This window comes from Typopeltis vanoorti, chromosome 23 (genome assembly GCF_054136105.1).
Source record: "Typopeltis vanoorti isolate ZY-2024b chromosome 23, IOZ_Tvanoo_1.0, whole genome shotgun sequence".
In the NCBI taxonomy this organism is placed as follows: Eukaryota; Metazoa; Arthropoda; class Arachnida; order Uropygi; family Thelyphonidae; genus Typopeltis; species Typopeltis vanoorti.
This window is the reverse complement of record NC_143571.1, coordinates 70789548-70814409: the sequence shown is the minus strand read 5'-3', so window position 1 is coordinate 70814409 and position 24862 is coordinate 70789548. Positions and strand designations below refer to the sequence as shown.

The 24862-nt window shown below is 37.6% G+C and overlaps 1 protein-coding gene across 1 annotated transcript in view; it reads right to left on the bottom strand.

Moving 5' to 3' along the window:
• Nucleotides 1-24862, bottom strand: part of LOC150093941 (cell adhesion molecule Dscam1-like) — a 1598688-nt gene that overhangs the window by 800827 nt on the left and 772999 nt on the right. Inside the window, exon 15 of the mRNA XM_090412925.1 lies at nt 2988-3058. Coding sequence (XP_090269051.1) covers nt 2988-3058 — 71 coding nt within the window. The remainder of the gene's footprint in view (nt 1-2987; nt 3059-24862) is intronic.

Sequence of the window (24862 nt, the reverse complement as noted above, 5' to 3'; positions counted from 1 at the left end):
CCAAGTGAGTAGGAAAGACTACGAATCAGAATGGGATAGTTAGTATAAAGCATCAAAATAGGGATGGGACAAATGGGCTTCTGTAATTCATGTATACTAATGCCAGAAGTATTAGGAACAAGAAGGAAGAATTTTTGGCCTTGGTTGACACTTCCAGGCCACAGATTATTGGCATCAGTGAAACATGGTTGACAGAAGATGATATAGCTAGTGAGATTGAATGTGAGGGGTATGGTGTGTTCAGGAGTGACAGGGAGAATAAAATGGGGGAGGAGTGTTATTGATGACAGCTGATGAGGAGAATAGAAGTGGAACTGCAGGATAGAGAAAAGGGCACATTTGAGGCTGTTTGGCATGAGATTGAAACTAGCAGAACAAAATATACAGTTGGGTGCTGCAATATACAGTTGGGTGTTGGGTGGGGATAGTATGCCTAAGGGATAACTATCTGCGACAGCATATAATGGAAAATGCTAGGGGTCAAAGAGTGATTGACCTAGTAATTGGATCTGAGAATTTGGCTGTAATGAATATGACCGTGTTGTCACCAATTGATGAGAGTGATCATAGGGTCTTAACTTGGGAGGTGGCTAAAGGTGTGGAATTTACAATTAAGACAGGGTACATGTGGAATTATCAGGCTGGTAAGTATGACAAGCTTAGGAGTTTGATTGGTTCAGTGCCGTGGAATGTAAAACTGCAAGGGCTAGTTGTTGATAGTGCATGGGAGACGATTAGGAAGTTTTTGCTTGAAGCAATGGCTGACTGTATACCTAGAGTCCGAATAATATATCAAGTAAGGGTTAAATGGATGAATAACACCATTAAGCTTGAGCAGCAAAAAAAAAAAACAACTGTGGAGGGAATTTAAGGAGAAAGGTGACCGGCAGGCACATTAACGATATAAAGCGCAGGCCAGAAGGGTAATGAGTGTGGTAAGAAAAGCAAAATTGGATTATGAAAGAACATTAGCCATGCAGGCCAAAGAGAATCCTAAACAGTTTTTTTGATGTGTTGCAAGTAAAAGAAGAAATGTATATGGCAGAATGATTTTAGAATAATAATAATAATAATAATAATAATAATAATAATAGTGGTCGTTCTCAGTATGCAAAATATCCATCTACAGCTGCAATCATCTCTTGATTAGAAGAAAAACATTGACCAGTGAGGAAGATTTTTAGTTTTGGGAAGAGATAGAAGTCAGAGGGAGCAAAGTCTGGGGAATAGATTGTATGTTTCAACAATGCATAGTGCAGATCCCTTAATTTTCCCATTGCCAAAACACCTTTATAGGCAGGTGCATTGTCCTGATGAAAGATGATTTTTTCTTCTTCAAACAGGATCTTTTCTTAAGAATTTTTTCTCTAATCTGGTTAAAAGATCAGAATATATTCCCCGGTTATTGTTTTATCCCTATCAAGTTAATTAATAAACAAAATGACTTTAGCATCCCAAAAACACCGATGCCATGACCTTGTCTTCTTTGGCACTGAACGGCTTCTGTCCACTGTATTAACTGCTGTTTGGATTCTGGTGTTTACTAGTGAATCCGAGTCTCGTTCATAGTAATAAATCAACGCACAAAATCAATTTTATTCTTGTTAAAATGCTCCAAGCACTGTTCAGAGATTTTTGATGCGAGTGAGTTTTTGATCAGCGTGGCACACATCTTGTGCAAAGTGTTTTCATTTGCAATTCTTCATGCAAAATATATCCTACACATTCTTTTGAAATGCCTGTAGTCTCAGCAATTTCACACACTTCAATTCTCCAGTCATCCAATATCATAACGTGCACTGATCAATGATTTCTGGTGTTGTTACACTTTTTGGACATCCTTCACGTGGATGGTACGGCAGCGTTTAAACTCTGCAGCCCATTTCTTAATTGTCAAAAATGAAGGAGAAGAGTGCCCATAAACTTTTATGAACCTTGAAATGAATTTCTTTTGGCATTAAACCTTCTTTTACAAAGAATTTTAAATACTACACAATGCTCAATTTTATCCATTTCAAGGGATACAGACAAAACTTTGGCTTCTGACAGCTGTATAAAAAAAACTACTTGATAGAATGACTTGAAATTTCACATGGGTGCTTATGACAGATGTACCAACTTAGAAAAAACAATCTTGCCAATAGTGTTGCCATGTATAGTTGGGGCTGAGAAATTTTCCAACCACCCATGTACTTACTAATTTCAATAATTTTTTCCTCCTGTTCTTTTTCCACAGTGTTCAAGTATATCCCAATTTATTTTTCCAGGGGCCTTATACAACTCTTCTCTTTCTTCTCCTTTCAAAGTTCTGACATTATTTATATTAGCTAAGTGCAATTGTACTTATTATTATTATTATTCCATGACTCCTCCAAGGAGTCTAAGGACCCATTGTAGGAGAGCATTCCACTCCTGCCCTGTTACACACATCCCACTGTCTCTCCTACTATGCTCAATTACCATCAGTATCAGCTCTGTCCATTACCACTACCAACAGTATTTTTGTCTGTAAATTGTGTGTTCTGAAGGCCTATTTGCCTGTACATGGGATGAAAACCTGAGTTTCTAGGAGAAAAAAAAAAAAAAAAAACTACTACCTCTGTATGAGATCAGATAACTTGCCTTCAAATGAAAAGCCCATATAAAGATTCCTCTCATAATGATGAAAATTGAACTTAGGCTTTTCTGATCTAAAGGTGCTTATTTTGAAACTCAGTAATTCTAAGTGCAATGCTGATGGTATATTAAAAACAAAAAGTGTGGATAACTTTGTGATCACAGTAATTCTCCTTTGAAACAAACGAAATACTAAACATATTAAAAAAAAAAAGCATATTTCAAAATCAGCAAAAAATTAATTGCAAGTATAAGATTTATAAAAATAGCTTTTTTTACTTCAAAATTTAAAAAAGGAGAATAAAAAGATGCAGTATAACTAGATGTTAGTAATTAAACAAAAAAATATGTACATTATATCATCAGCTCACCCTCCAAGTAACTTTGACTGATTGTGAATCAGTTGCATCTGCTTTTACATCTAATGGTGGACCACCAGGAACTGCAAAATCAGTAACAGCAAAAACTGTTGTATGTATCAAAAGTTTAACTTTTAGAATATAGTTTAACCTAAAGTTAAATAATCATAATAATTAAATTATTATTATTATTATTATTACACAACATCTCCAAAGAGTCCTAAGACTCATCGAGGGAGGGCACCTACTCTACATTCTCTCTGTCTCCTTCATCATCTACACCAGCACCATCTACTGCCTACCATTAGTAATTCTACTAGTATTGTCAGACAATCACAAACATCCATGCCCATGGTGGGATTCAAACCCAGCCTTTTGGCTGGAGAGCGGATATGTTAACCACTCGGCCGACCAGGCCAGCAATAATGCATCATGTGATTTATGTTACTGAAGCATTATAATTACATTGAGCAACAGGTTCATACATTTTTTTAAAGCAATTGTTTTATATGTCATTATAGATCAATTTTTTAAAAAAATTGATCTATAATGACCTTAGATATCTTCTAGCACTAAGAATTTTTTTAAAATGTGTAAATCAGTGTACATACAGAAGAAAAAACATGACAAGGAAGTGCAAATACAGTGGTACATATAGATTTTCCAAAAAGCTTTTCATAGATTACACGACACTTTGGCAAGTAAACTAAAATGCATAGGACCAGATAACATATTAGCTGTCTGATTAAAAGTTGAGGATTGGGAAGCAGTATCACAGAAGACAGCAATAGGAAGAATAGTTGAGTTTTGGGATAAGTGATATTTAATTTAAGTCTTAACATTGGTTCTCATTCCCATTTAAACCTGAGAGATTTGAATGTTAATATCCAGTGGTTTGCTGATGATAGATTCTAAGTTGAGGAGAAGCATTACTAGCAGAGCAGATGTAACTTTATAGAGGATTTGAATATAGACTGTGTGAACAGGTAATTGAGATTACCAGTGAGTATTTCAAAGTATAAGGTTTTAAAATTTGGAAAACAAGGAAAGGATGCAGGACTATGAAGAATAGAGAAGATGTTGTGGCCTTACAAGAAAACTTGAATAAATCGAGTGAATGGACATGGGAATGTGGTTCGAGTTCAATGTTGAAAATTGTAAAGTTTTAAAATTTGGGAAACAAAGATGGGATGTAGAATTTATGTTTGGTGGGGATATATTGTTGGAGGTGGAGGAAATAAGAGATACTGGAGTGATAGTGGATAAGGATCTGAAATTTAGGGGCCACATTGCCAAAATTGTGAGGACAACACTATTATTAGCCAAAGTGTTTTGGCTAATAATAATTAGCCAAAACACTAAATTAGCTGTATACAAGACAGTCTTAAAATCAATTTTAACTTATGGATCTGAGAGCTGGGTTAGAAGTAAAACACTTGACCAAAGACTACAGACTGCAGACATGAGAGTCCTGAGAAAGATTAGGGGCATGAACAGATGGCATCAATATCATATTAAAACTGAGGATATTAGGAAAGAACTTGACATTGTCAGCATCCAGGAATGCATTAGCAGAGCTAATCTCAGGTGGTATGGTCACTTAAACAGAATGGGAGAGGAAAGATTAGCAAAACAAGTGTTTTCTGTCAGGTTGGCAGGAAAAAGACCCAGAGGAAGATTAAGATATAGGTGGATTGATATAGCAAAAAGTGCCTTAGAAGGCAGAAATATAAGACCTGATAATTGGAGTCTTGACAAGTAATGGACTAATTTGGAAGAAAATTATAGATAGGAAGTTAGTAGTGATGTAAATTTTTCATGTAGTACTATCATCTCCTGTATACCCCTTGAGGATATATATCAGGAATTTGATGATGATGATGATAATATATAATTAGTGGAGATGTGTTGAAGGAGGTGGAGGAGATCAGGAATCTAGGTGTGATGCTATGCTGGGCAATTACCTAAAATTTAGGGAACATATCGCTAAATTGTGAGGTCGTCACCATGGATTATGGCAATAAGGCAGAGGACTTTAACATGTAGAAGCAAGAAAGTAATGGTTTTCTTGTAAAAATGTTTGTTGCATAAGAATTACCATGCTCTGATTTGGTCATCTACTTTTCAAGAGGATGGAGATATACTAGAAAGGATCCAGAGACAATTGGCTAAGGTAGTTTCTTGTTTGAGAAAATGCAATTTACACGGCCTCACAGACAGAAAGAAGAGGAGTAGGAATACGATGATATGGTAAAGACATATAATTTAGTACAGGATTGTTACTGGATTAATGATGAGAGTTTTCATGAATTTGGGGGAAACAGGAAGGGAGGGAGGGAGACAATGAAATAACAAGAAGTCATCCCTGGAAGATGAATAGACAGGTGTGAGGAAGGAAAGTAGTTGTCCAGTGGAATATATTACCGGAGGGAGTGGTAAGTGCAGAAAGAGTGAATGAGTTTAAGGCATGGTTTGATGAGATATGTGACAGATAGTGGGACATCTGATGATGATGAGAGTGTTTTGACTCTGTGAAGATCTGATAATAATAATAATAAAGGAATAAAATTAGATAATAATGTAGTTACTATTACATTAAAATTCCAGACACTGATTTTTTTTTTTTTTTTGTTGTTATTTATTTGTTCTGATGATTCATGCATTAATTAAGTGCAAAATGAAAAGAAAAGAATTTATAGAGTTATTGAGGGATAACTTATTTAGGTAATAACTAACATCAATAATTTCTACTGTAAATTTATTGAGAAGAGTCATTACCTTAAGCATGTGATAGAAGGTACTAATAGCATTCTTTGTTCTAATGACTGCCTACAGTCTGTAACATCACAAATATTAACTCATGAAAAACATGTTTTTTGTTATTTGCTTGTCTAGCATACCTCCAAGGAGTTGTAGGACACACTGTAAGGGGGCATCTGAAAATTACTATATAACACAATGTTCTTTTTCACCCTTTCTGTTCTGCACCTTCTTCTCCCTCCTCCCACACATTTTGTTTCCTTTCTTAGCCATTCCTGATAATTACTAAGCATTTTCTAGTCAATTCAACTCCAGTTACATGTTACAAAGTACTTATCTGAGTCATGAGAAATTTCTGTCACCATACCATTCTGTTTTTTTTTTCTTCTATTCTGCAACTTCAAAATTCCCTATGTCACGTACTCTTTCTTTCTCTTTTGACTCTTTCACACCATTAACATTGTCATGAAATTATACAAGGATGAAGGGTTGCTAAAGGACTTTGGAGTAAGTGTACTGGAGAAAGTGTTGCTGGATGAAAGTACAGTGTGTATGGAAGTACAGTATGGATGCATCAAGAGATTAGAAGAAAGAGATGAAGAAAAAAATCAGAAGAGTGGTACTGAAGAGACAGACGTGCTTGGTAGTGAAAACAGTAATAGTATGAAATGAAACCAGAACAGAGATGAAAGAGAAACGGGGGGATTTAGGGTGGACAGGGAGGCATGGCACAGAGAGAGAGAGAGAGTAGATGTTGAAAGCACAGTCAATGTGTGTATGAAGATGGAGTATATTGCAATGTGGGTGAGGAAGTTGAGACTGATAAAATATATGTGGTAAGTGGCGATAAAGGTTATTGGGCAGGTGTAGTGGAGAAATCACAACCAACACATGGCTTGGATAGGACTGGCTATATAAGGGGGATGAAATAGTATCAGTGATTGAGTTTATTCGACCAAAAATCATTGGAATAAGTGAAACATGGTTGAATAAAGATGATATCATAAGAGGAATAGAAATGGAAGGATACAGCATTTTTTGCGAGGATAGAAAGGACAAGAAGGGAGGGTGAGTGCTGCTGATGATAGCAGGGGATAAAGTCCACATAAAGTAGACATGAAATGGGGAAATAATGGCAACGGTTATGAGGCAGTGTGGTGTAACGTGGAGGTGGAGAAGAAGATGTATTTAGTTGAATGTTGTTATAGGCATTGGAATGTGAAGGATAGTGATGAAGAAATGTACAAACAACATGGATTAGTGAACAAAGGAAGGATAATTATTATGGGTGATTTTAATTATCGTGGTATAGATTGGAATGAAAAGATAGCATTTGGGAAAAAGGAAAATGAATTTCTCGAGTTCTTGAGAGATAACTATCTCAGGTAGCACATAGAGGAGGGCACGAAAGGATTGAATGTTCGAGATTCAATCATTTCATCAGATGATGTAATTGTGAATGGGTTTCACACTTTCCTCCAGTTTGTGAAAGTGTTCATGAAGACAGAGAGAGGAAAAATAGTGTGCATGTTGCCTAGGTATGATAATGATGAGCTGAGCAGAAGAGCAGTTATATTGAATGGCATAATAGCGAGAGAATGTGTGACAAGAGAGGACTGGTATATGTGGATGCTTGGAGTGCGTTTGAGATAAGAGAGGAATTGTATGCGAGAGACCGCTTACATTTGAATGAGGAAGGACGTAGGCATCTGGAGAGATTGCTGTTCTGAACGAGTCAGTGTGTCCCTGGGAGGATGACAGCTTCTTGTGGGAATGGATACTTGGGAGAAGGGAGACGATGTCAGGTAACACTGAGCCCAGTGGAGTCTAGAAGGGATAATGCTGGGTATAGAGACAATGGCATTAATATGCTTTATACTAATGCCAGGAGTATCCGGAATAAGGGAGAGGAATTGGTGGCATAGATAGCATCAGCCTGGCCAAAAATTATTGCGATCACTGATACGTGGTTGACAGAAGGGGATATAACAACAGGAATAGAAGTCACTGGGTATAGCATTTTTTGTCAGGATGCAAGGGGAAAGCGTGGCGGTGGGGTACTGCTTATGATAAGTGATGACCTATGTCCTCTAAGAGTGGAGGCTTTGGAAGGAAGTGAGACAAATGATTTTGAGAGCGTATGATATGAGGTACAGGTAAGCAAGACAGGATATTTAGTGGGGTGTTGCTACAGACCCAGGAGCACAGAGGATGGAGAACAGGAAATGTTTAGACAGCTAAGTTCGGCAAGTGCAAGAAGAATGATTGTTATGGGAGATTTTAACTACAGTAGTATAAATTGGAGAGAGGACGATGCATGCAGCAATAGGGGAATGGAATTTCTAGAATTCTTGAAGGACAAAATGTCTTAGGCAACATGTAACAGAGGGAACAAGAGGTTCAAGTGTTTTGGATTTGGTTATAGCATCAAAAGAGTTGATAATAACTGAGTTGACATCTCTCCCACCAGTTGGAGAGAGTGACCATATGGTTTTGACTTGGAAAATGATAGACATGCAGGAGTATCGAAGAGACGGGAACTTATGTGAAATTCTAATGGAGATAATTATAATAGTCTTAGACGTCAACTTCGGGAAGTTTCATGGAGGAAGGAATTGGAAGGCCGGGATATCATTAGTGCGTGGGAAATTGTGAAAGAATATTTGTTAGTAGCAATGGTAACTTGTATACCACAAGTGAACAAGAGGACACAATTTGGAGTAAAGTGGATGACAAACAATATTAAACAGGAATTGCATGCGAAAAAGAGGCTATGGAAGAGATACAAGGAGACAGGTGAAGAGAAGATGCATGAAGAATATAAGACACATGCCAGAAGAGTGACTAGTGTGGTAAGGAAAGCGAAACTGGAATATGAGAGGAGATTGGACCTAAGATCCAAAGAAAATCCTAGGGAATTTTTTAGATATGTGGCCAGTAGGAGGAGAAATGACTGAGGAAGAATGATATTGTGGGATAAAAATGGGAATGGAGTGACTGATGCAGAGGACATAGTAGAGCTGTTCAATGAACACTTTATTGGAGTATTTCATCCTAGAGATGTCAGTTTTAATGCTAGAGGGATAGGGCTGGTTCGAGGTTTAGAGGTACAGGAGGAGAGTGTGTTTCAGATACTGAGTATTCTTGGATGTCAGTAAAGCTGTGGGACTGGATGGTATTTCACCTTGAGTTTTGAGAGAATGTGCTAGGGAACTGACAGTACCTTTAACCTGGCTTTTCAATAAAAGTCTGGCTTTGGCAAAGGTGCTCAGACAATGGAAGGAAGGTAAGATAGTGCCATTGCATAAGGGTGGTAACAGACTGGAAGTGTCTAATTATAGGCCAGTCTGTGTGTCATCAGTAGTTGTTAAGATCTTGGAGAAAGTTGTGAGGGACCGTATACAGCATTGAGCAGATGAGGGTAATGTTACCTGTGAGAGTCAACATGGATTTGTGAAAGGGCGCTCTTGTTTTAGCAATATGCTAGCCTTTTATAATAAAGTTACAAGAACATTAGATACGGGAAAGGCATATACTGCACTTTTCTTAGACTTAGCGAAGGCATTTGACAGGGTGCCACATGATAAGCTGATATTTAAGTTGCAGCACATGGGTCTGGATGTCAGATTGGTCAACTGGATTCAGGATTGGCCGTCTGATAGGATCAGAGAGTTGTGCATGGTGGAGCAGTTTCAAGGAGGCAGAGGGTTACAAGTGGGGTCCCACAGGGCTCAGTACTAGGACTTATATTGCTTAACCTTTATATCAATGACATTGCCAGTGGATTGCAAGGCGATATTCAGTTGTTTGCAGATGATGCGAAGCTGGGAAGGATTATTAGTAATAGTGCAGATGTGGTAGCCCTGCAAGAGGATTTGAATAAGCTAGATAGATGGGCAAATGAATGGGTGTTGTCAGTTTAATGCAGCAAAATGTAAGGTCTTGAGGTTTGGGAAACATTGATGGGATGCTGCATACTCTATGGGAGGGGTTATAGTGAAGGAAGTAGGGGAGACAAGAGATCTGGGGTTGATGATTGATAGAAACATGAAGTTTAGGGGACATATTGCAAAGGTGGTGAAGGTAACACAGAGGATTGCTGCAATTATGAGAAGGACACTGACCTGCAGAGATAAGAGGGTTATCATTCCGTTGTATAAGTCTCTGATCAGACCACACTTGGACTATTGTTCTCAGATTTGGTCCCCAGGATTTGAAGGGGATAAATTAACTGTGGAAAGGATACAAAGACGGATGACAAAGATGGTTTCAGGACTGTACAAGAATAGTTATGAGGATCGGCTGAGGGAATGTGGACTGCAGAGTTTGGTGGATAGAAGAAAGAGAGGTGATACTGTTGAGAGGTGGTGACAGGGTTGACACTGGGGAGTTCTTTCGCTTGGTTGAACAGCGGGAAGGAGTGATGACAAGAGGCCATCCCTGGAAGTTACAAAAGGAAACTGTGAGCAAGAGGGTGAGGAGTGGTTTCTTTGCATGGAGGGTGGTTGAACTGTGGAATGCAATGCCTGATGGAGTGGTGAGAGCGAGAACGGTCAATGAGTTCAAGGAGTGGTATGATAGACTTTGTGTTTCTTAGTGGGGTGGACCTCCCTATCGATGAGTCTTGACAGACTTTATGTTCTTAGGAAGGACCTCTCACGATGAGTCTTTTGACTCCATGGAGGCCTGAATAATAATAATAATCACCTGTGTTGTTGCTAGTCATGAGCAGTGAGAAAGGATATATATGTGGAATTATAAGGTTGGTGATTATGACAAGCTTAGGGGACAGCTCCAAGCTGTCTCCTAAGATGGAATGAGGAGTTGAGTGGTAAGGAAAATACTCCATGGGAACTGACAAAGAAATACAAAGCAGCATCAGTGTGTGAATTTATTCTGAAGGCAAAAAGGCTAATTAATGTAGGTGTAAAATGGATGAATGTGGAGTTTAAGCATGAATTCTGGAAAAAGAAAGTAATTTGGAGGAAGTACAAGGTCAATAAAATAATCAGTCACATGAAGAATATAAAGAACAAGCCAGGAAAGTGACTCAGTTAGTAAGGAAAACAAAAGTAGAATATGAGCGGAAATTAGCAAATCAAACAAAGAAAAACCATAGAGATTTTTTTAGATATGTGGCAAGTAGAAGGAAGAATGATCATGGCAAAATGAAGTTAATGGATGAAAGTGGTAGAATGGCTGCTACAGAAGTCATTGTTGAGGTATTCGGTGATCAATTTATATAGGAGTTTCATCCCATATTTCAGGTTGTAGTTAAAGTGTTGGAAAAAGAGGTGAGAATCTGGATCCAGAATTGAGTTAATAGCAATGGTATTATCTTTAATGGACAGCATGGATTTGCTAAAGAGAGGTAATGTTTTAGTAATCTATTTACTTGTTAATTAAGATGACAGCAGCATTGAATGTGAGATATACATTAGTATACTTACAAGAGCAGGTGGGGATGATATTAAAGCAAGTGATATATCCTCAAGAAAGAAAGAAAGAAAATATCTTAACACCCCTTTATCCCTCATGTTTCATCAAAGTGTAATAAGTTGTTCTTTTTCATGGTTCTATCTCAATTCCTTCATTGTCAGTATCACAGCTCTTCAGCACAACCTCCTAGACTTTACAAAGGCTTCTGATAGATTATCAACTGACAAGTTGATAGTCAAACTAGAGCAAATGGGGATGGATATTAGACTAGTGATTGCATTGGAGATTGTCTATCTGATAGGTATCAACAAGTTGTGCATAGGAGGAGCAATATCCCAGAAGAGGATTGTCACTAGTGGTGTACCTCAGGGGTCTGTTTTAGGGCCATTGCTGCTTAACCTGTATGTTAATGGTATTGGGGAAGATTTGACTGAGGATATTCAATTGTTTGCAGATTATGCTGCAAAGTTGAGACAAACTATGTGGAGTAGAGATGATGTTGAGGCCTTACAAGAAGACTTGAATAGGGTGAGTGATTCTGCACAGTAATGGAAATGCTGTTCAATGTTGTGAAATGTAAGGTTTTAAAATTTGAAAAACAAAGATGGGATGTAGAATTTCCTCTTGGTGCAGATATATTGTTGGAGGTGGAAGAAATAAGAGATCTAGGGTTGATGTTGGATAAGGATCTGAAATCTAGAAGACATATTCGTGTGTAGAGGCTTAAGTGCTGTGAGGACATCATATTGGAGGCTTAATGGATTGTATACAGCACTCAGAAAGGATTAAATTCTGTTTTAATCCTTTCTGAGTGCTGTATACAATCCATTAAGCCTCTAAGAAGACATATTGCCAAAATTGAGAGGGCAACACAACAAATTCTGGGAATTATGCAGAGAGAATTTATTTGTAGAAGTAAGGAGGTTCTGGTTCAAATGCATAAGGTTCTGATCACATATAATCTACTGTGCACAGATTTGGTCACTTGATTTTCAAAAGGATGAAGAGATGTTGGAGAAAGTCCAGAAGCAATTGTTCAAAACAGTTTCTGATCTGATCTCTGAATGTTTAATATGAAGAAAGGATGAGACAATGCAATTTGCAGACTCTAGTGGATAGGAAGAAGAGTGCTGATATGATAGAGACATATAAGGTAGGAAGGGGTTGTTATAAGATTAACATCGAAGAGGTTTTTCATAAATTGGTGGAAGATTGGGAGAGAACAAGAGATCATCCCTGGAAACTGTATAAGGAGAGTGTGAGCAGGTGAATGAGAAGTAGGTTTTTTGCATGGATAGTTGTGAATAATTGGAATGCATTGCCTGAGAGCATGGTTTCTGCAGACTATTTGAATGTGTTTAAATCATGGTGTGATGAGCTGTGTGTATGACAGAATGGGCATGCTAGATGAGTCTGTGACTCGTGTCTTGGGATAATAATAATTATTATTATTATGATCTCTTGTTCTCTCCCAATCTTCCACCAATTTATGAAAAACCTCTTCAATGTTAATCTTATAACAACCCCTTCCTACCTTATATGTCTCTATCATATCAGCACTCTTCTTCCTATCCACTAGAGTCTGCAAATTGCATTGTCTCATCCTTTCTTCATATTAAACATTCAGAGATCAGATCAGAAACTGTTTTGAACAATTGCTTCTGGACTTTTTCCAACATCTCTTCATCCTTTTCTTCATCCTGCATGGATAGTTGTGAATAATTGGAATGCATTGCCTGAGAGCATGGTTTCTGCAGACTATTTGAATGTGTTTAAATCATGGTGTGATGAGCTGTGTGTATGACAGAATGGGCATGCTAGATGAGTCTGTGACTCGTGTCTTGGGATAATAATAATAATTATTATTATTATTATTTTGATTCAACTTTTGAATGTAGTTAATGGTTTATCTTCCTGATAAAGTCCATTTATCATTGGACGAAATATATTGGAGTTTTTTAATAAATTTTATATAATTTTTGTTACATGTGTAAGTCATGAAATTTACTTTAACCACGCTACCAGCCAGGACGTATATATATATGTCCAAGTTACCATGGATGCGAAGTGCATATTAAAATTGTAATACCATTGATGTTACATTGAAATATATGATGGATACGAAGCATATGAAAATGCGTATTAGATCCATAATGGCCGGTAAGGTGGTTAATATGTCTAGGCACATGTTCCATTAAAGCTACTAATGTGAACCAGCTAGTTAGATTTTTGGTTGTTTTGGATTTATGGCCAAAGAAATTCAGATTGATGCAATCTTTATGGCTAGTTTTTGTTTTGTGGGATACAAAACCTAAGTTTTTGGGAGGAAAAACCCAGCCACCTCCATATGAGATCAGCTAAATCACCTTCAGTTGTAAAGCAATGATAAAGGTTCCACATCGTAGATGGGATATGAACCAGGTCTTTTAAATTGAAGGACACCATTGATGACTGACACAACTGTCTGGATTCATGAAGCAGCTACTGAACACTTCTGTCATAGTTCAACTTCAAACTCACAGAACACATTCTTCTTCTTCCTCTTTAAATTATATTATTATTATTATATGGGCACCTCCATGGAGTCCAAAGACTTATTGCAGGAGACCTAATCTATCCACACAATCTATCATATCCCTCCTTGAACCCATTAACAGACAAAGCACTCACAACTGACTCAGGCAACCCTCCATTCCATTCATTCATAACCCTTCAAGCAAAAAAAATCCAGTCCTCACACCGCTACTAACCGCATCTTTATTCAACTTATAGGAATGAATCCTTGTTCTGGCACCTCTAGACAAGTGCTGAAACATCCCCCCCCCCCCCGCATGAATCCTATAACACCATTTAAGAAACTTAAATGCTTCTATAATATCCCCTCTTTTTCTCTAATCAACCAGTTCTGCAATCCACACATCCTCAATCTATCCTCATACGGAATATTCCACAGACCACTAACCATCTTCGTCACTCAACTCTGAATCTTCTCCACTGCTTCCTTATTCCCAAGAAACCCAGAAGATCAGACCTGAGCGCAGTAATCCAGATGTGAATGTACAAGGCCTTATAAACAGGAATAACAACTTCCTTATCACTACTTATTAATGTGTTTTTCAATAGCCAAGTAATCTTACAGGCTACCTTAGCAACCTTAGAAATCTGACCTCTAAATTTTAACTCTCTGTCTACTACCCCCCCCCCCTCATCTATTTCCTGGAGTACAGTTCCATCAGTATGATACACAGCTTGTAATCTATTTAACCCAAAATGCATAGCTTTACATTTCTCCACATCGAAGTGATACTCATTATCTTTTGTCCATACTGACAGTCTATTTAAATCGTCCCGTAAGCTCTCTACATTCACCTTATTTAACTATTACTCTACCTAATTTTTCATCATCAGCAAGAAACTGAATATTGCCTTTCAGGTTATTTCCTATATCATTTATGTACAAATTAAACAGTACTGGTTCCAGCACTGAACCTTGCAGCACACCACTGGTCACCTGTTTTTGCTTTATTCTGCCCCCCTCCATATACCACTTTTTGATATCTATCCAGCAGCCACCTCTCTTATCTACATATCCAGTTTCATGTCGTATACCCATTTGTTCTAATTTTTGTAACAGAGTTCCATGTCGTATTAACAGAATACCACATGGAACTATGGTATTAACTGTGTTAGAGCTGATAAAGGAAATGTAGCATTTCCTTTATCCAACTCAGCTGTCATTCTATTATAAAAAAGTTAATAGATTACTAAGGCATGACCTATCCTTCACAAAGCAATGCTGCTCCTCATAAAGTATCATATTCTTATCCATGCATTCCTGAATTCTCTTTTTGACCAACTTTCCAGTACTTTTACCATCTACTCCTGAGCTACATTGGTCTGTAATTTGCTACTGCAGTCCTAGAATCTCCTTTAGGGAAGGGAATTATTTTGACCTCTTTCCACTTATTGGGAACTCTATCAGAGCTGAGATTTAAATTAAAGAACCTAGTTAGAAGCATTGACAGCTCCCTTGCACATTTCCACAAATCATCTGAAGCCTAAGTTTGATACTAGTCATGATAGGAGGAATCTTTATGTAGACTTTTTCAATCGAAGGTGAGTTAGCCGATCTCATGTGGAGGTAGCAGGGTTTTTTCTCCCAGAAACTCGGGTTTTTCATTCCGCATACAGACAAATCGGCCCTTCAGAACACACGCAATTTACAGACAAAAAATACTAGATGTGGTGGTGGTGGGTAGTAGAGTTTTGGTGTAGTGGTGAAGACAGAGAGTTGTAGGTGTCCTCCTGTGGTAAGTCTATGGACTCCTTGGAGGTGTCACGAATAATAATAACAATATATCTCATCTAATCCCACAGCTGAATTTGTAATGGAGATTCTGCAATACCCTAAGAACTTCCAATTCATCCATCTCTGTTCATACATAAATATCTGTCACATACCTCACAGCATTAACCTCACTTGTATTTAGATACCCTTGCAAGGTGGTTACTCAAGTAACTCAACTATTTTATCTGTTTTTGTCAGCTTGTGACCATCATCACTCATGAAAGCTAATCTTCCACAGTCATTCTTTCCTCTTACTTGCTATGCAATGAAAGAACTCTGGGATTTCCTTTGGCCTGCTCAGCTAGGTTCTTCTCATAATCTGATTTTACCTTCCTTGTCATGCTGGTCATTTTTCTTGCTTGAACCTGTACTGTTCATGTGTTTGCTTCAACTGGTCATCTTTCTCCTTATACGAAATGCCTCCATAGTGCAATTGGAAGAACGACGGTACATTGCGCCCTTCGATTGGAATAGGCCTGTCTGATTCTCATTGTGATGGGAGAAATCTTTATGTGGACTTTTTCAATGGAAGGTGAGTTAGCCGATCTCATATGGAGGTAGTAGGGTTTTCTTCCCTTAAACTCGGGTTTTTCATCCCGCATACAGCCCTTCAGAACACATGCAATATCCCATATGTCCTCTAAATATCAGATCCTTATCCACCATCACCACAAGGTGTCTTATTTCCTCCACCTCCTAGAGTCAATTCTACATCCCATCTTTGTTTTCCAAAATGACAGACAAAAAATACTAGTTGTGGTGGCAGGTGGTAGATGCCGTTGATGGAGATGATTGATAGTAGTTGTAGTAGGTGTCCTCCTGTGATGAGTCTTCGGACTCCTTGGAGGTGTCATGAATAATACCCTCCACAGCATTTTTTTCTTGTGCAGCTCATGCTTAATGATATTACTCATCCAACTCCTACTTGATCACCACTCCTTACCTTAGGAGTACAATTTAATATTGCTTCCTTTGGTGGAAGACCTTAACTATCTGCCATGCACTACTACGATCCTTCACTTGCAGTATTTTATGTCATAGCACAGATTAAAGCTTCCTCCTAAGCTTGTCATAATCACCTGCCTTTTAGTTCCACATATATATCTTCATAATAGAATACTATTCATGTTTTACAATTTACCAAGTCAAGACCGCATGGTCACTTTTGCCAGTCAGAGGCAATGTTTCCACTTGTGGCTCTTCTGATCCTATGACCAGGTTCAAGTCTCACAAACCTAGTCCCCTCCATCATATGCTGCCTCAAGTAATTATCTCTCAGCAGTCCTCACAATTTGACAATATGTTCTCTAAATTTCAGATCCTTATCTACCATCGCCACAAGGTGTCTTATTTCCTCCACCTCCAAGAGTCAATTCTACATCCCATCTTTGTTTTCCAAAATGTTTGAAAGAATGCAAACAAATGAATTTGTATTCTTTTTTTGAATAACATCAAGGAGATGTTATTCAAAAAATGCTATCCATTTTGATCCCACCATGTAAGGAGAACCTGTTTTCCAACATCGTTCGATGCTGTTGGCACACTCTCCCTCGATGAGTCTTTGGACTCCCTGGAGGTGTCTATTAATAATAATAACACATTTTGCAACCTTGTACTGGCATTCCCAATCCTTTGACCATCTGTGCAGTCTCTTCAAGTCATCTTGTAAGGCCACAACATTTACTCTACTCCTCATAGTTCATCCCAACTTTGCATCATCTGTAAACAGCTGTATATCCATATTCAAATCTTCCCCAATATCATTAATATATGGGTTAAACAGCAATGGTCCTAAACCAGACCCCTGAGGCACACTACTAGTGACTTTCCTCTTTAATAAATATTGCTCTCCCATACACAACTTGTTGATACCTATCAGACAGCCAATCTCCAATCCAATGCACTAGTCTAATATCCAACCCCATGTGATCTGTTCTGGCTATCAGCTTATCATGAGGTAATCTATCAAAAGTCTTTGCATTGTCTAAGTATTCCACTGTGTATCGATCTCCCACATCCCATGTTACTGTCACTTTATTGTAATAATTAAGTAGAATATTAAAACATGACCTGCCTTTAGCAAATCCGTGTTGTTCATCAAAGAAAACCCCATTGTTGTCAATCCGATTCTGGATATTGATGCTTCGATTCCATCAACTCCTTTATGAAGCAGTACAATCTTGCTTTCCTTCCATTCCTTTGGAACTTGACCTAACGTAAGACTCATATTAAACAAATATGTCAAGGCAGATGTCAACTCTCTGGCACATTCTTTCTAAATATACAGTTATATATCATGAAGTCCTACAACTTTATTAACATCAGAATTGCTCAATTCACCATACACTCTTCATCACTCACAGTCAGTCTCTCTTTCTCATACACTGCTTTCAAACCCTTGAGGATGTTACATTCACAAGGATAAAAGACCTTTATGAACTGCTCATTAAATATTATTATTATTATTATTCAGGCCTCCATGGAGTCAAAAGACTCATCGTAGGAGGTCCTTCCTAAGAAACACAAAGTCTATCAAGACTCATCGAGGGGAGGTCCCCCTAAGAAACACAAAGAAAGTCATACCACTTCTTAAACTCACTGACCATTCTCGCTCTCACCACTCCATCAGGCAATGCATTCCATGGTTCAACCACCCTCCATGCAAAGAAACCACTCCTCACCCTCTTGCTCACAGATTCCTTTCGTAACTTCCAGGAATGGCCTCTTGTCATCACTCCTTCCAGCTTCCAGTCTAGAAAGCCAATCGTTACGTCATTGCTTTCTCTATATTTTACTGATTTATATCTTTCAATCACTAATCTTCTTCTTCAGATATCGGGCCTAATATACTTACATCTAGGATTGTTTCCTCTTCGGATACTGGAAAATTTATATTATGCTGTGCCAGCCAGTATCCTATAGCAGAAAAGATCCTCGCTCAGGGAGACAGTACTAGATTCTGAGGCGTTCTTACACAATGATTTATTTTTACAAAGCCGTATAGATTCAGACTGCAGTCGTGACCTAAATCTATAATTATATACACATTCTAATTCCTTCCTGTCAAAATAGGTTCTATTTTTATAAGTGGTAAATCGGAATCGTAGTCAGGCATGACTCAGGTTTAGGCAAATAAAACATGTTTATTGGAATATCAAAGCAAAATACACTAAAGTAATTCATACATTCAATTACTGTCTCAATGCTAAATAAGGAAGCTTGAGTTAAAAGATTTAACATACCCTAATTTAAATCAAAGGTTATAAAGCATGTAAAACACAGTTACTGACAATTAGGACAGATAGCAAATGATACAGGGTGTTTGGGATAAATTTGACATATTTATAATTAATTATATTTTTCCGTAAGTTACATGTATTAACACACACTTCTCTTCATTTAAAAGTTTGGACCCTTCTTCATTCATATACAAGATGTCAGAAAGGATGGATAGCTGGAACCCACCTGAATCATGGAAGAGAATAACTTGTATCATGATGATTCGTGCCCGCCATCAAAATAAGGATATTACGACTGCTGCCCAATGCTCCCTGAATACAGTAAAAACAATCAGGCATGAACTAGAGACTTGCAATGGTGACTACGAGGATGTAGCAAGAAGAAAGATCCCTAGCAGACGATCTGATTGCGTTCGTACAGCAGAATTCCTCGCAAATCTGCAGGAACAGGTGTTGAAGAACCCTGGCATTGGAATTCGGACTTTGTTCGTGGAGTTGCTAACTGTAGTCAAGCCCTGGATAACAAGGGTAGCCAATGGTAGGCCGTATGTATGGCAGCAGGATTCGGCCCCTTGCCACACCTCTGGGAAAAGTCAAAAATGGTTGTCTGAAAATTTCTACGACTTCACCAGTCCAAATGTTTGGCCTCCAAACTCCCCAGACCTTAACCCCATGGATTATTTTGTATGGGGCGCAGTTGAAAAAGACACCAATCGCACTTCCAGTAATACAAAAGCCCAGTTAATGGATAAAATTAAAACAGTTTTTGCGGCCCTTCCCAGGGAGACTGTAGCATCAGCTTGTTCGAGGTTCCGAAGCAGAATTGAAGCTGTGATCGATGCTAATGGTGGTTATTTTGAGTAAATCTTGTTGATAGTATTGTAATTAACTCTGCCTGTAATGTTTTTTTGTCAATTCATTAAATTTAATAGATACAAAGAAGATTTTCTTTTTCCTTACGAAACTGTCAAATTTATCCCGAACACCCTGTATATATGAGGTATCAAATCATCCACCAATTGGTGAAAGTGACCATGAGGTGATTACCTGAGTGGTTGCCAGCAGTGCACGGACCCCTGTGAAAAAAGGGCATATGTTGAACTACAAGGGGGAGGGGGGTGATTATGAAGAGCTCAGGAGACAGCTGGCGAGTGTAGCATGGAATGAGGAGTTAGCTGGAAAAGAGATCAATGCAGCTTGGGGAATTTTCAAAAACTGTTTAGTAGATGCAATGTCTAAATTTATTCCAAGGGTGAGAAGGTTAAATAAGGTGGGTGTGAGATGGATGAATAAAGAGATTAAGCATGCGATACAGAGAAAAAGGGCATTGTGGAGGCAGCATAAGAGAAGAGGAAATAACCAATTTCATGAGGTCTACAAAGACCAGACAAGGAGGGTGACTTGGTTGGTGAGAGTAGCTAAAGAGAGGTATGAACAGCAGTTAACTAATGAAGCCAAAAAGAATCCTAGGGAGTTCTTTCGATATGTAGCCAGCAAAAGAAAGAATGGTTATGGAAGGATGGCATTGATTGGAGGAAATGGTATAAAGACAGCTGTTGCAGAATGTATGGTGGAGATACTTAATGAGCAGTTCATAAAGATCTTTCAATCTTGTGAATGTGACTTCATGGAGAGATTGAGAGCAGTTGATAACGGGAAGGAGAGACTGACTGTAAGTGAACAAGAAGTGCTTGGGGAGTTGAGTAAACTAGATGTAAATAAGGCTGTGGGACTTGATAATATATCACCATGTATTCTGAAGGAATGTGCCAGAGAGTTGATACCTGCTTTGACATATTTTTTTAATACGAGTCTTGCACTTGGTGAAGTTCCTAAATAGTTGAAGAAGGGCAAGATTGTGCCACTTCATAAAGGAGGTGATCGAACTCAAGCATCAAACTATAGGCCTATCTCTATATCAGGTGTTGTGGTTAAGTTGTTGGAGAAGCTTCTGAGAACTAGGATCCAGAGTTGCATTGACAACAATAGTGTTATCTTTGATGGACAGCATGGATTTGCTAAAGGGAGGTCATGTTTTAGTAATTTACTTACTTATTACAATAAAGTGACTGCTTCCTTGGACGGAGGAGAAGGATACACAGTAATATACATGGATTTCGCAAAGGCTTTTGATAGAGTACCTGATGATAAATTGATAGTCAAACTAGAGCAGATGTGGTTGGATATTAGATTAGTGCATTGGATTGAAGGCTGGCTATCTGATAGATATCAACAAGTTGTGTATGGGGGAGTGATATCCAGGAAAAGGAAAGTCACTAGCGGAGTGCCTCGGGGGTCTGTTTTAGGGCCATTACTGTTTAACTTGTATATTAATGATATAGGTGAAGATTTGGATGGAGATAATCAGTTGTTTGCAGATGATGCAAAGTTGGGATGAACCATGAAAAGTAGTGAAGATGTTGTGGCCTTGCAAGAAGACTTGAATAAACTGAGTGATTGGGCAAGCAAATGGGGATATGAGTTCAATGTTACAAAATGTAAGGTTTTAAAATTTGGAAAACAAAGATGGGATGCAGAATTTATGCTTGGTGAGAATATATTGTTGGAGGTAGAGGAAATAAGAGATCTGGGGTGATCTAAATTTTAGATCCTTATCCTTCTTAATACCAAAAATAAACACAGATTTTAACTATGTATTCCTATTACTTTTAAAAAAATCACGGCACTTCGGTTTCAGAACAAACACTTTAATACTGCAATACGAACTTGCGAAGAAAGTATTCAGTAGTAATAGATTTGAGAACCGGATACAGACTACCTTGATCTTCAATTTCAGTGGAAAAATTTTCTTTAAAGTTCCTTGCTGATTGGTCACTGATATTTGCAACGCAGATGTTATTTCGTTTAGTTTTGAGAACATGCCACCAATTGTTGTAATCGGCTTGCAGGCAATTTTTATGATCAGTCATAAACGGCGGTATTCTCTTTCCCGACTGTTGAAAGATTTTGATGTGTGAATATTAACGATAATTCATGAATACTTCCATGTTTAAAAATATGCTGCTTAGTCACTGACATTTGCTACACAGATGTCATTTCCTTCAGTTTTGAGAATAGAAGATATGACACCAATTGTTATAATGGGCTTGCAGGCAATTTTTATGACCCATCATAAACAGGTGTTCTGCATTCCCTCTCCCAAATGTTGAAAGGTTTCGATGTGTGAAAATTAATGATACATAGATGTTATTACGTGTTCTGGATCTGAGCTTTTTGACATATTCACGAATATTATTCTCCTCAGAATATTTTTACCATAAAATATTTATTCATGAAAAATACTTAGAAAACTAAAATGACAAATTTCAGAACTTCTCGCGGAACACCTATTCACCTTCCGCGGAACACTAGTGTTCTGCGGAAGGTGAATATCTAACACTCTTGTCTTCAATTGCTTATTTCACATAACTCATTAGTTATCCTTCATTCTTATCATGAGTTTTCTTTGTCCCCCAATCAATATTTGGAAAATTTAAATCGGTCATAATATTTATCAATTCAACACCCATCAGAATAATAATAATAATAATAATAATAGTAATTCAATTCATTACTTGTGCACTTAGCACACATGCTTAGCACTCTCTCTCTTCATACAAAAACCTGTTATTTGTCATCTCATAACACTATTTTATCATATTACTTAAAGGGATATGTCCTTATTCTCATTCTCTGAGCTTATTTTGCAGTTTGAAAGCGATGTGCACAATCCATCCACCTAGTAGTTTACTTTTCTCCCCTCCTATTTACCATAAATTACATTTTTTCAATCTGCCTTCCCAGATGATATTCCATAGCCCTATCTCTCTCTCCTCATCATCGTTATGAAATCCAAGAACCAAATCTGTGCATATTAATCTGATGATTCTAACCAAACAGATCAAAAAGTCAACATTATTATTCCAAGATCTAATTCTTACCTTAAAAAAAATAAATTAAGTTCTTTTAATCTAAGTGTAAACATTATTTGTAATTCATGTTTATGAATTTAGGGACACAAAACACACGTGCTGAAAAGATTATTTTACTGATTAATAATAAAATATTTTATTATTAAACAGTAAAATAATCTTTTTAACACGTGTGTTTTGTGTCACTAAATTCATAAATATGAATGCTGATCATCGTATAACCTTAAAAGAAAGAATTATTTGTAATATTTATCAAGCATGAAGCTTTTATTTAAATGTTATATTTTCTAAATTTTAAGCTGGTGATTATTTAGTGGAATGTTTCAAAGTTGTTTTAGAAGGTATGTGTTAGAGAATTTTTCCATGAGTAGATAGATTTCAAGGACAAAACAAACAAATTTTTTCTCATTTCCTGTATAACAAAGAGAGAGAAAGAGAAATAAATCTTTGCTAAATGATGGAAGTTTTCATGATTCAAGAAATTCCCTCCATTTGCAGAATTATAGTAAATCAGGTACTTTTAATACTATTAATGTAAAATTATTTCATATATTATTTTGTAACTATTTCTTATAATTCTGGTAGAAAGACTTATACACTGGTTATTCATCAATATATTTTTTAAAGAAATTACAAGCATACACTAATTATTAATTATATTAATTTTAATTAACATTTCTGATATTTTAGCAAAGTCAAATTACCATAATCAGGAAAGTGCAGTACATCATGATATGTGCATGCAGACACTAACACTGGGTATTTTGAGGATGAAGCATGCCAACCAAAGTTGGCCTAAAGTTGAAACAGTTTCATGCTGCAAATCATGGTGAGGCTTTGGAGATAACTGCACATTGTAACTTAACACGGCAAAAATTTTCATAGAAAATGAAATGAGGAATATGTGGAGTGATGTTAGACATCTAGTGGAAACTAATGAAAGTGCAAAAGAGAACAGAATAAAAGAAAAAAGAGTAAAAGAGGTGACAAGTGATACCAGTCATTATGGAGTATATGGAGACTCCATAATTAGAGGACTAGTTACTGAGGAAGTCCATAAGGTCTGCTATCCAGGTGGGAGAATGAGTCAGATAATTAAGGTGGACATGAGGAAGAAATGAGCAAGAGAGTTAGTTGTGATTGTGGGGACTAATGATCTAGGTGAACATAAGAAGGATGCAAGGACAAATATCAGGAGGCTATTGAGAAAAGTGAAAGATAACAGTGTAGTAGGAAAGGTTATCAGTGTGTTCTGACAATGATGAGCTGCAATGGAGAGCCAAAATCATGATGGTATGCTAGCAGCTGTGTGAGGATAAGGGAGTACAGTTTGTAGATGTATGGCATGTGTTTGAGGGAAGAATGAAATTATACAGGTGAAACGGGTTGCATCTGAATGGCTTTGGAGTGAGTGTACTGGAGAAAGTGTTGCTGGATGGATGTGTGTAATGTACAGTGTGAGATGTGTGTGTGTGTGTAAAAGATCACAAGAAAGAGATGAAGGGAAAATTCAGGACAGTGGTACTGAAGAGACAGAAGTGCTTGGCAGTGGAAATAGTAGTCATGTGGGAGATGAAGAGAGAACGGAATGCAAGAAGAACAGGGAAATGAGATGAGCCTCATTGGACAGGAACACATGGCATAAGGAGAGTGGATGTTGAAAGTGGCAGTGAATGTGTGTATGAAGATGGAGTATATTGCAATGTGGGTGGGTAATTTGAGCAGATATATGTGGTAAGTGGTGATAAAGTTAATTGGGCAGGTGTGGTGTGGAAATCACAACCAACAAGTGGCTTAGATAGGACTGGTTATAGACCTAAAAATGAACTGCTATGTTTGTTTACAAATGCCAGAAGTAGGCCTGGGAAGGGTGGTGATGAAGAAATGTATTAAACAATTTGGATTAGCGAACAATGGAAGGATAATTATTATGGGTAATTTTTACTATGGCAGTATAGATTGGAATGAAGATATAGCATTTGGGAATAAGAAAAATGAATTTCTCAAGTTCTTGAGAGATAACTATCTAAGGCAGCACGTAAAGGAGAGCACACAAGGATCAAGAGTTCTAGATCTGATCATTTCATCAGAGGATGTAATTATGAGAGGGGTTTCACACTTTCCTCCAGTTAGTGAAAGTGATCATGAAGTGATCACCTGCGTTGTGGC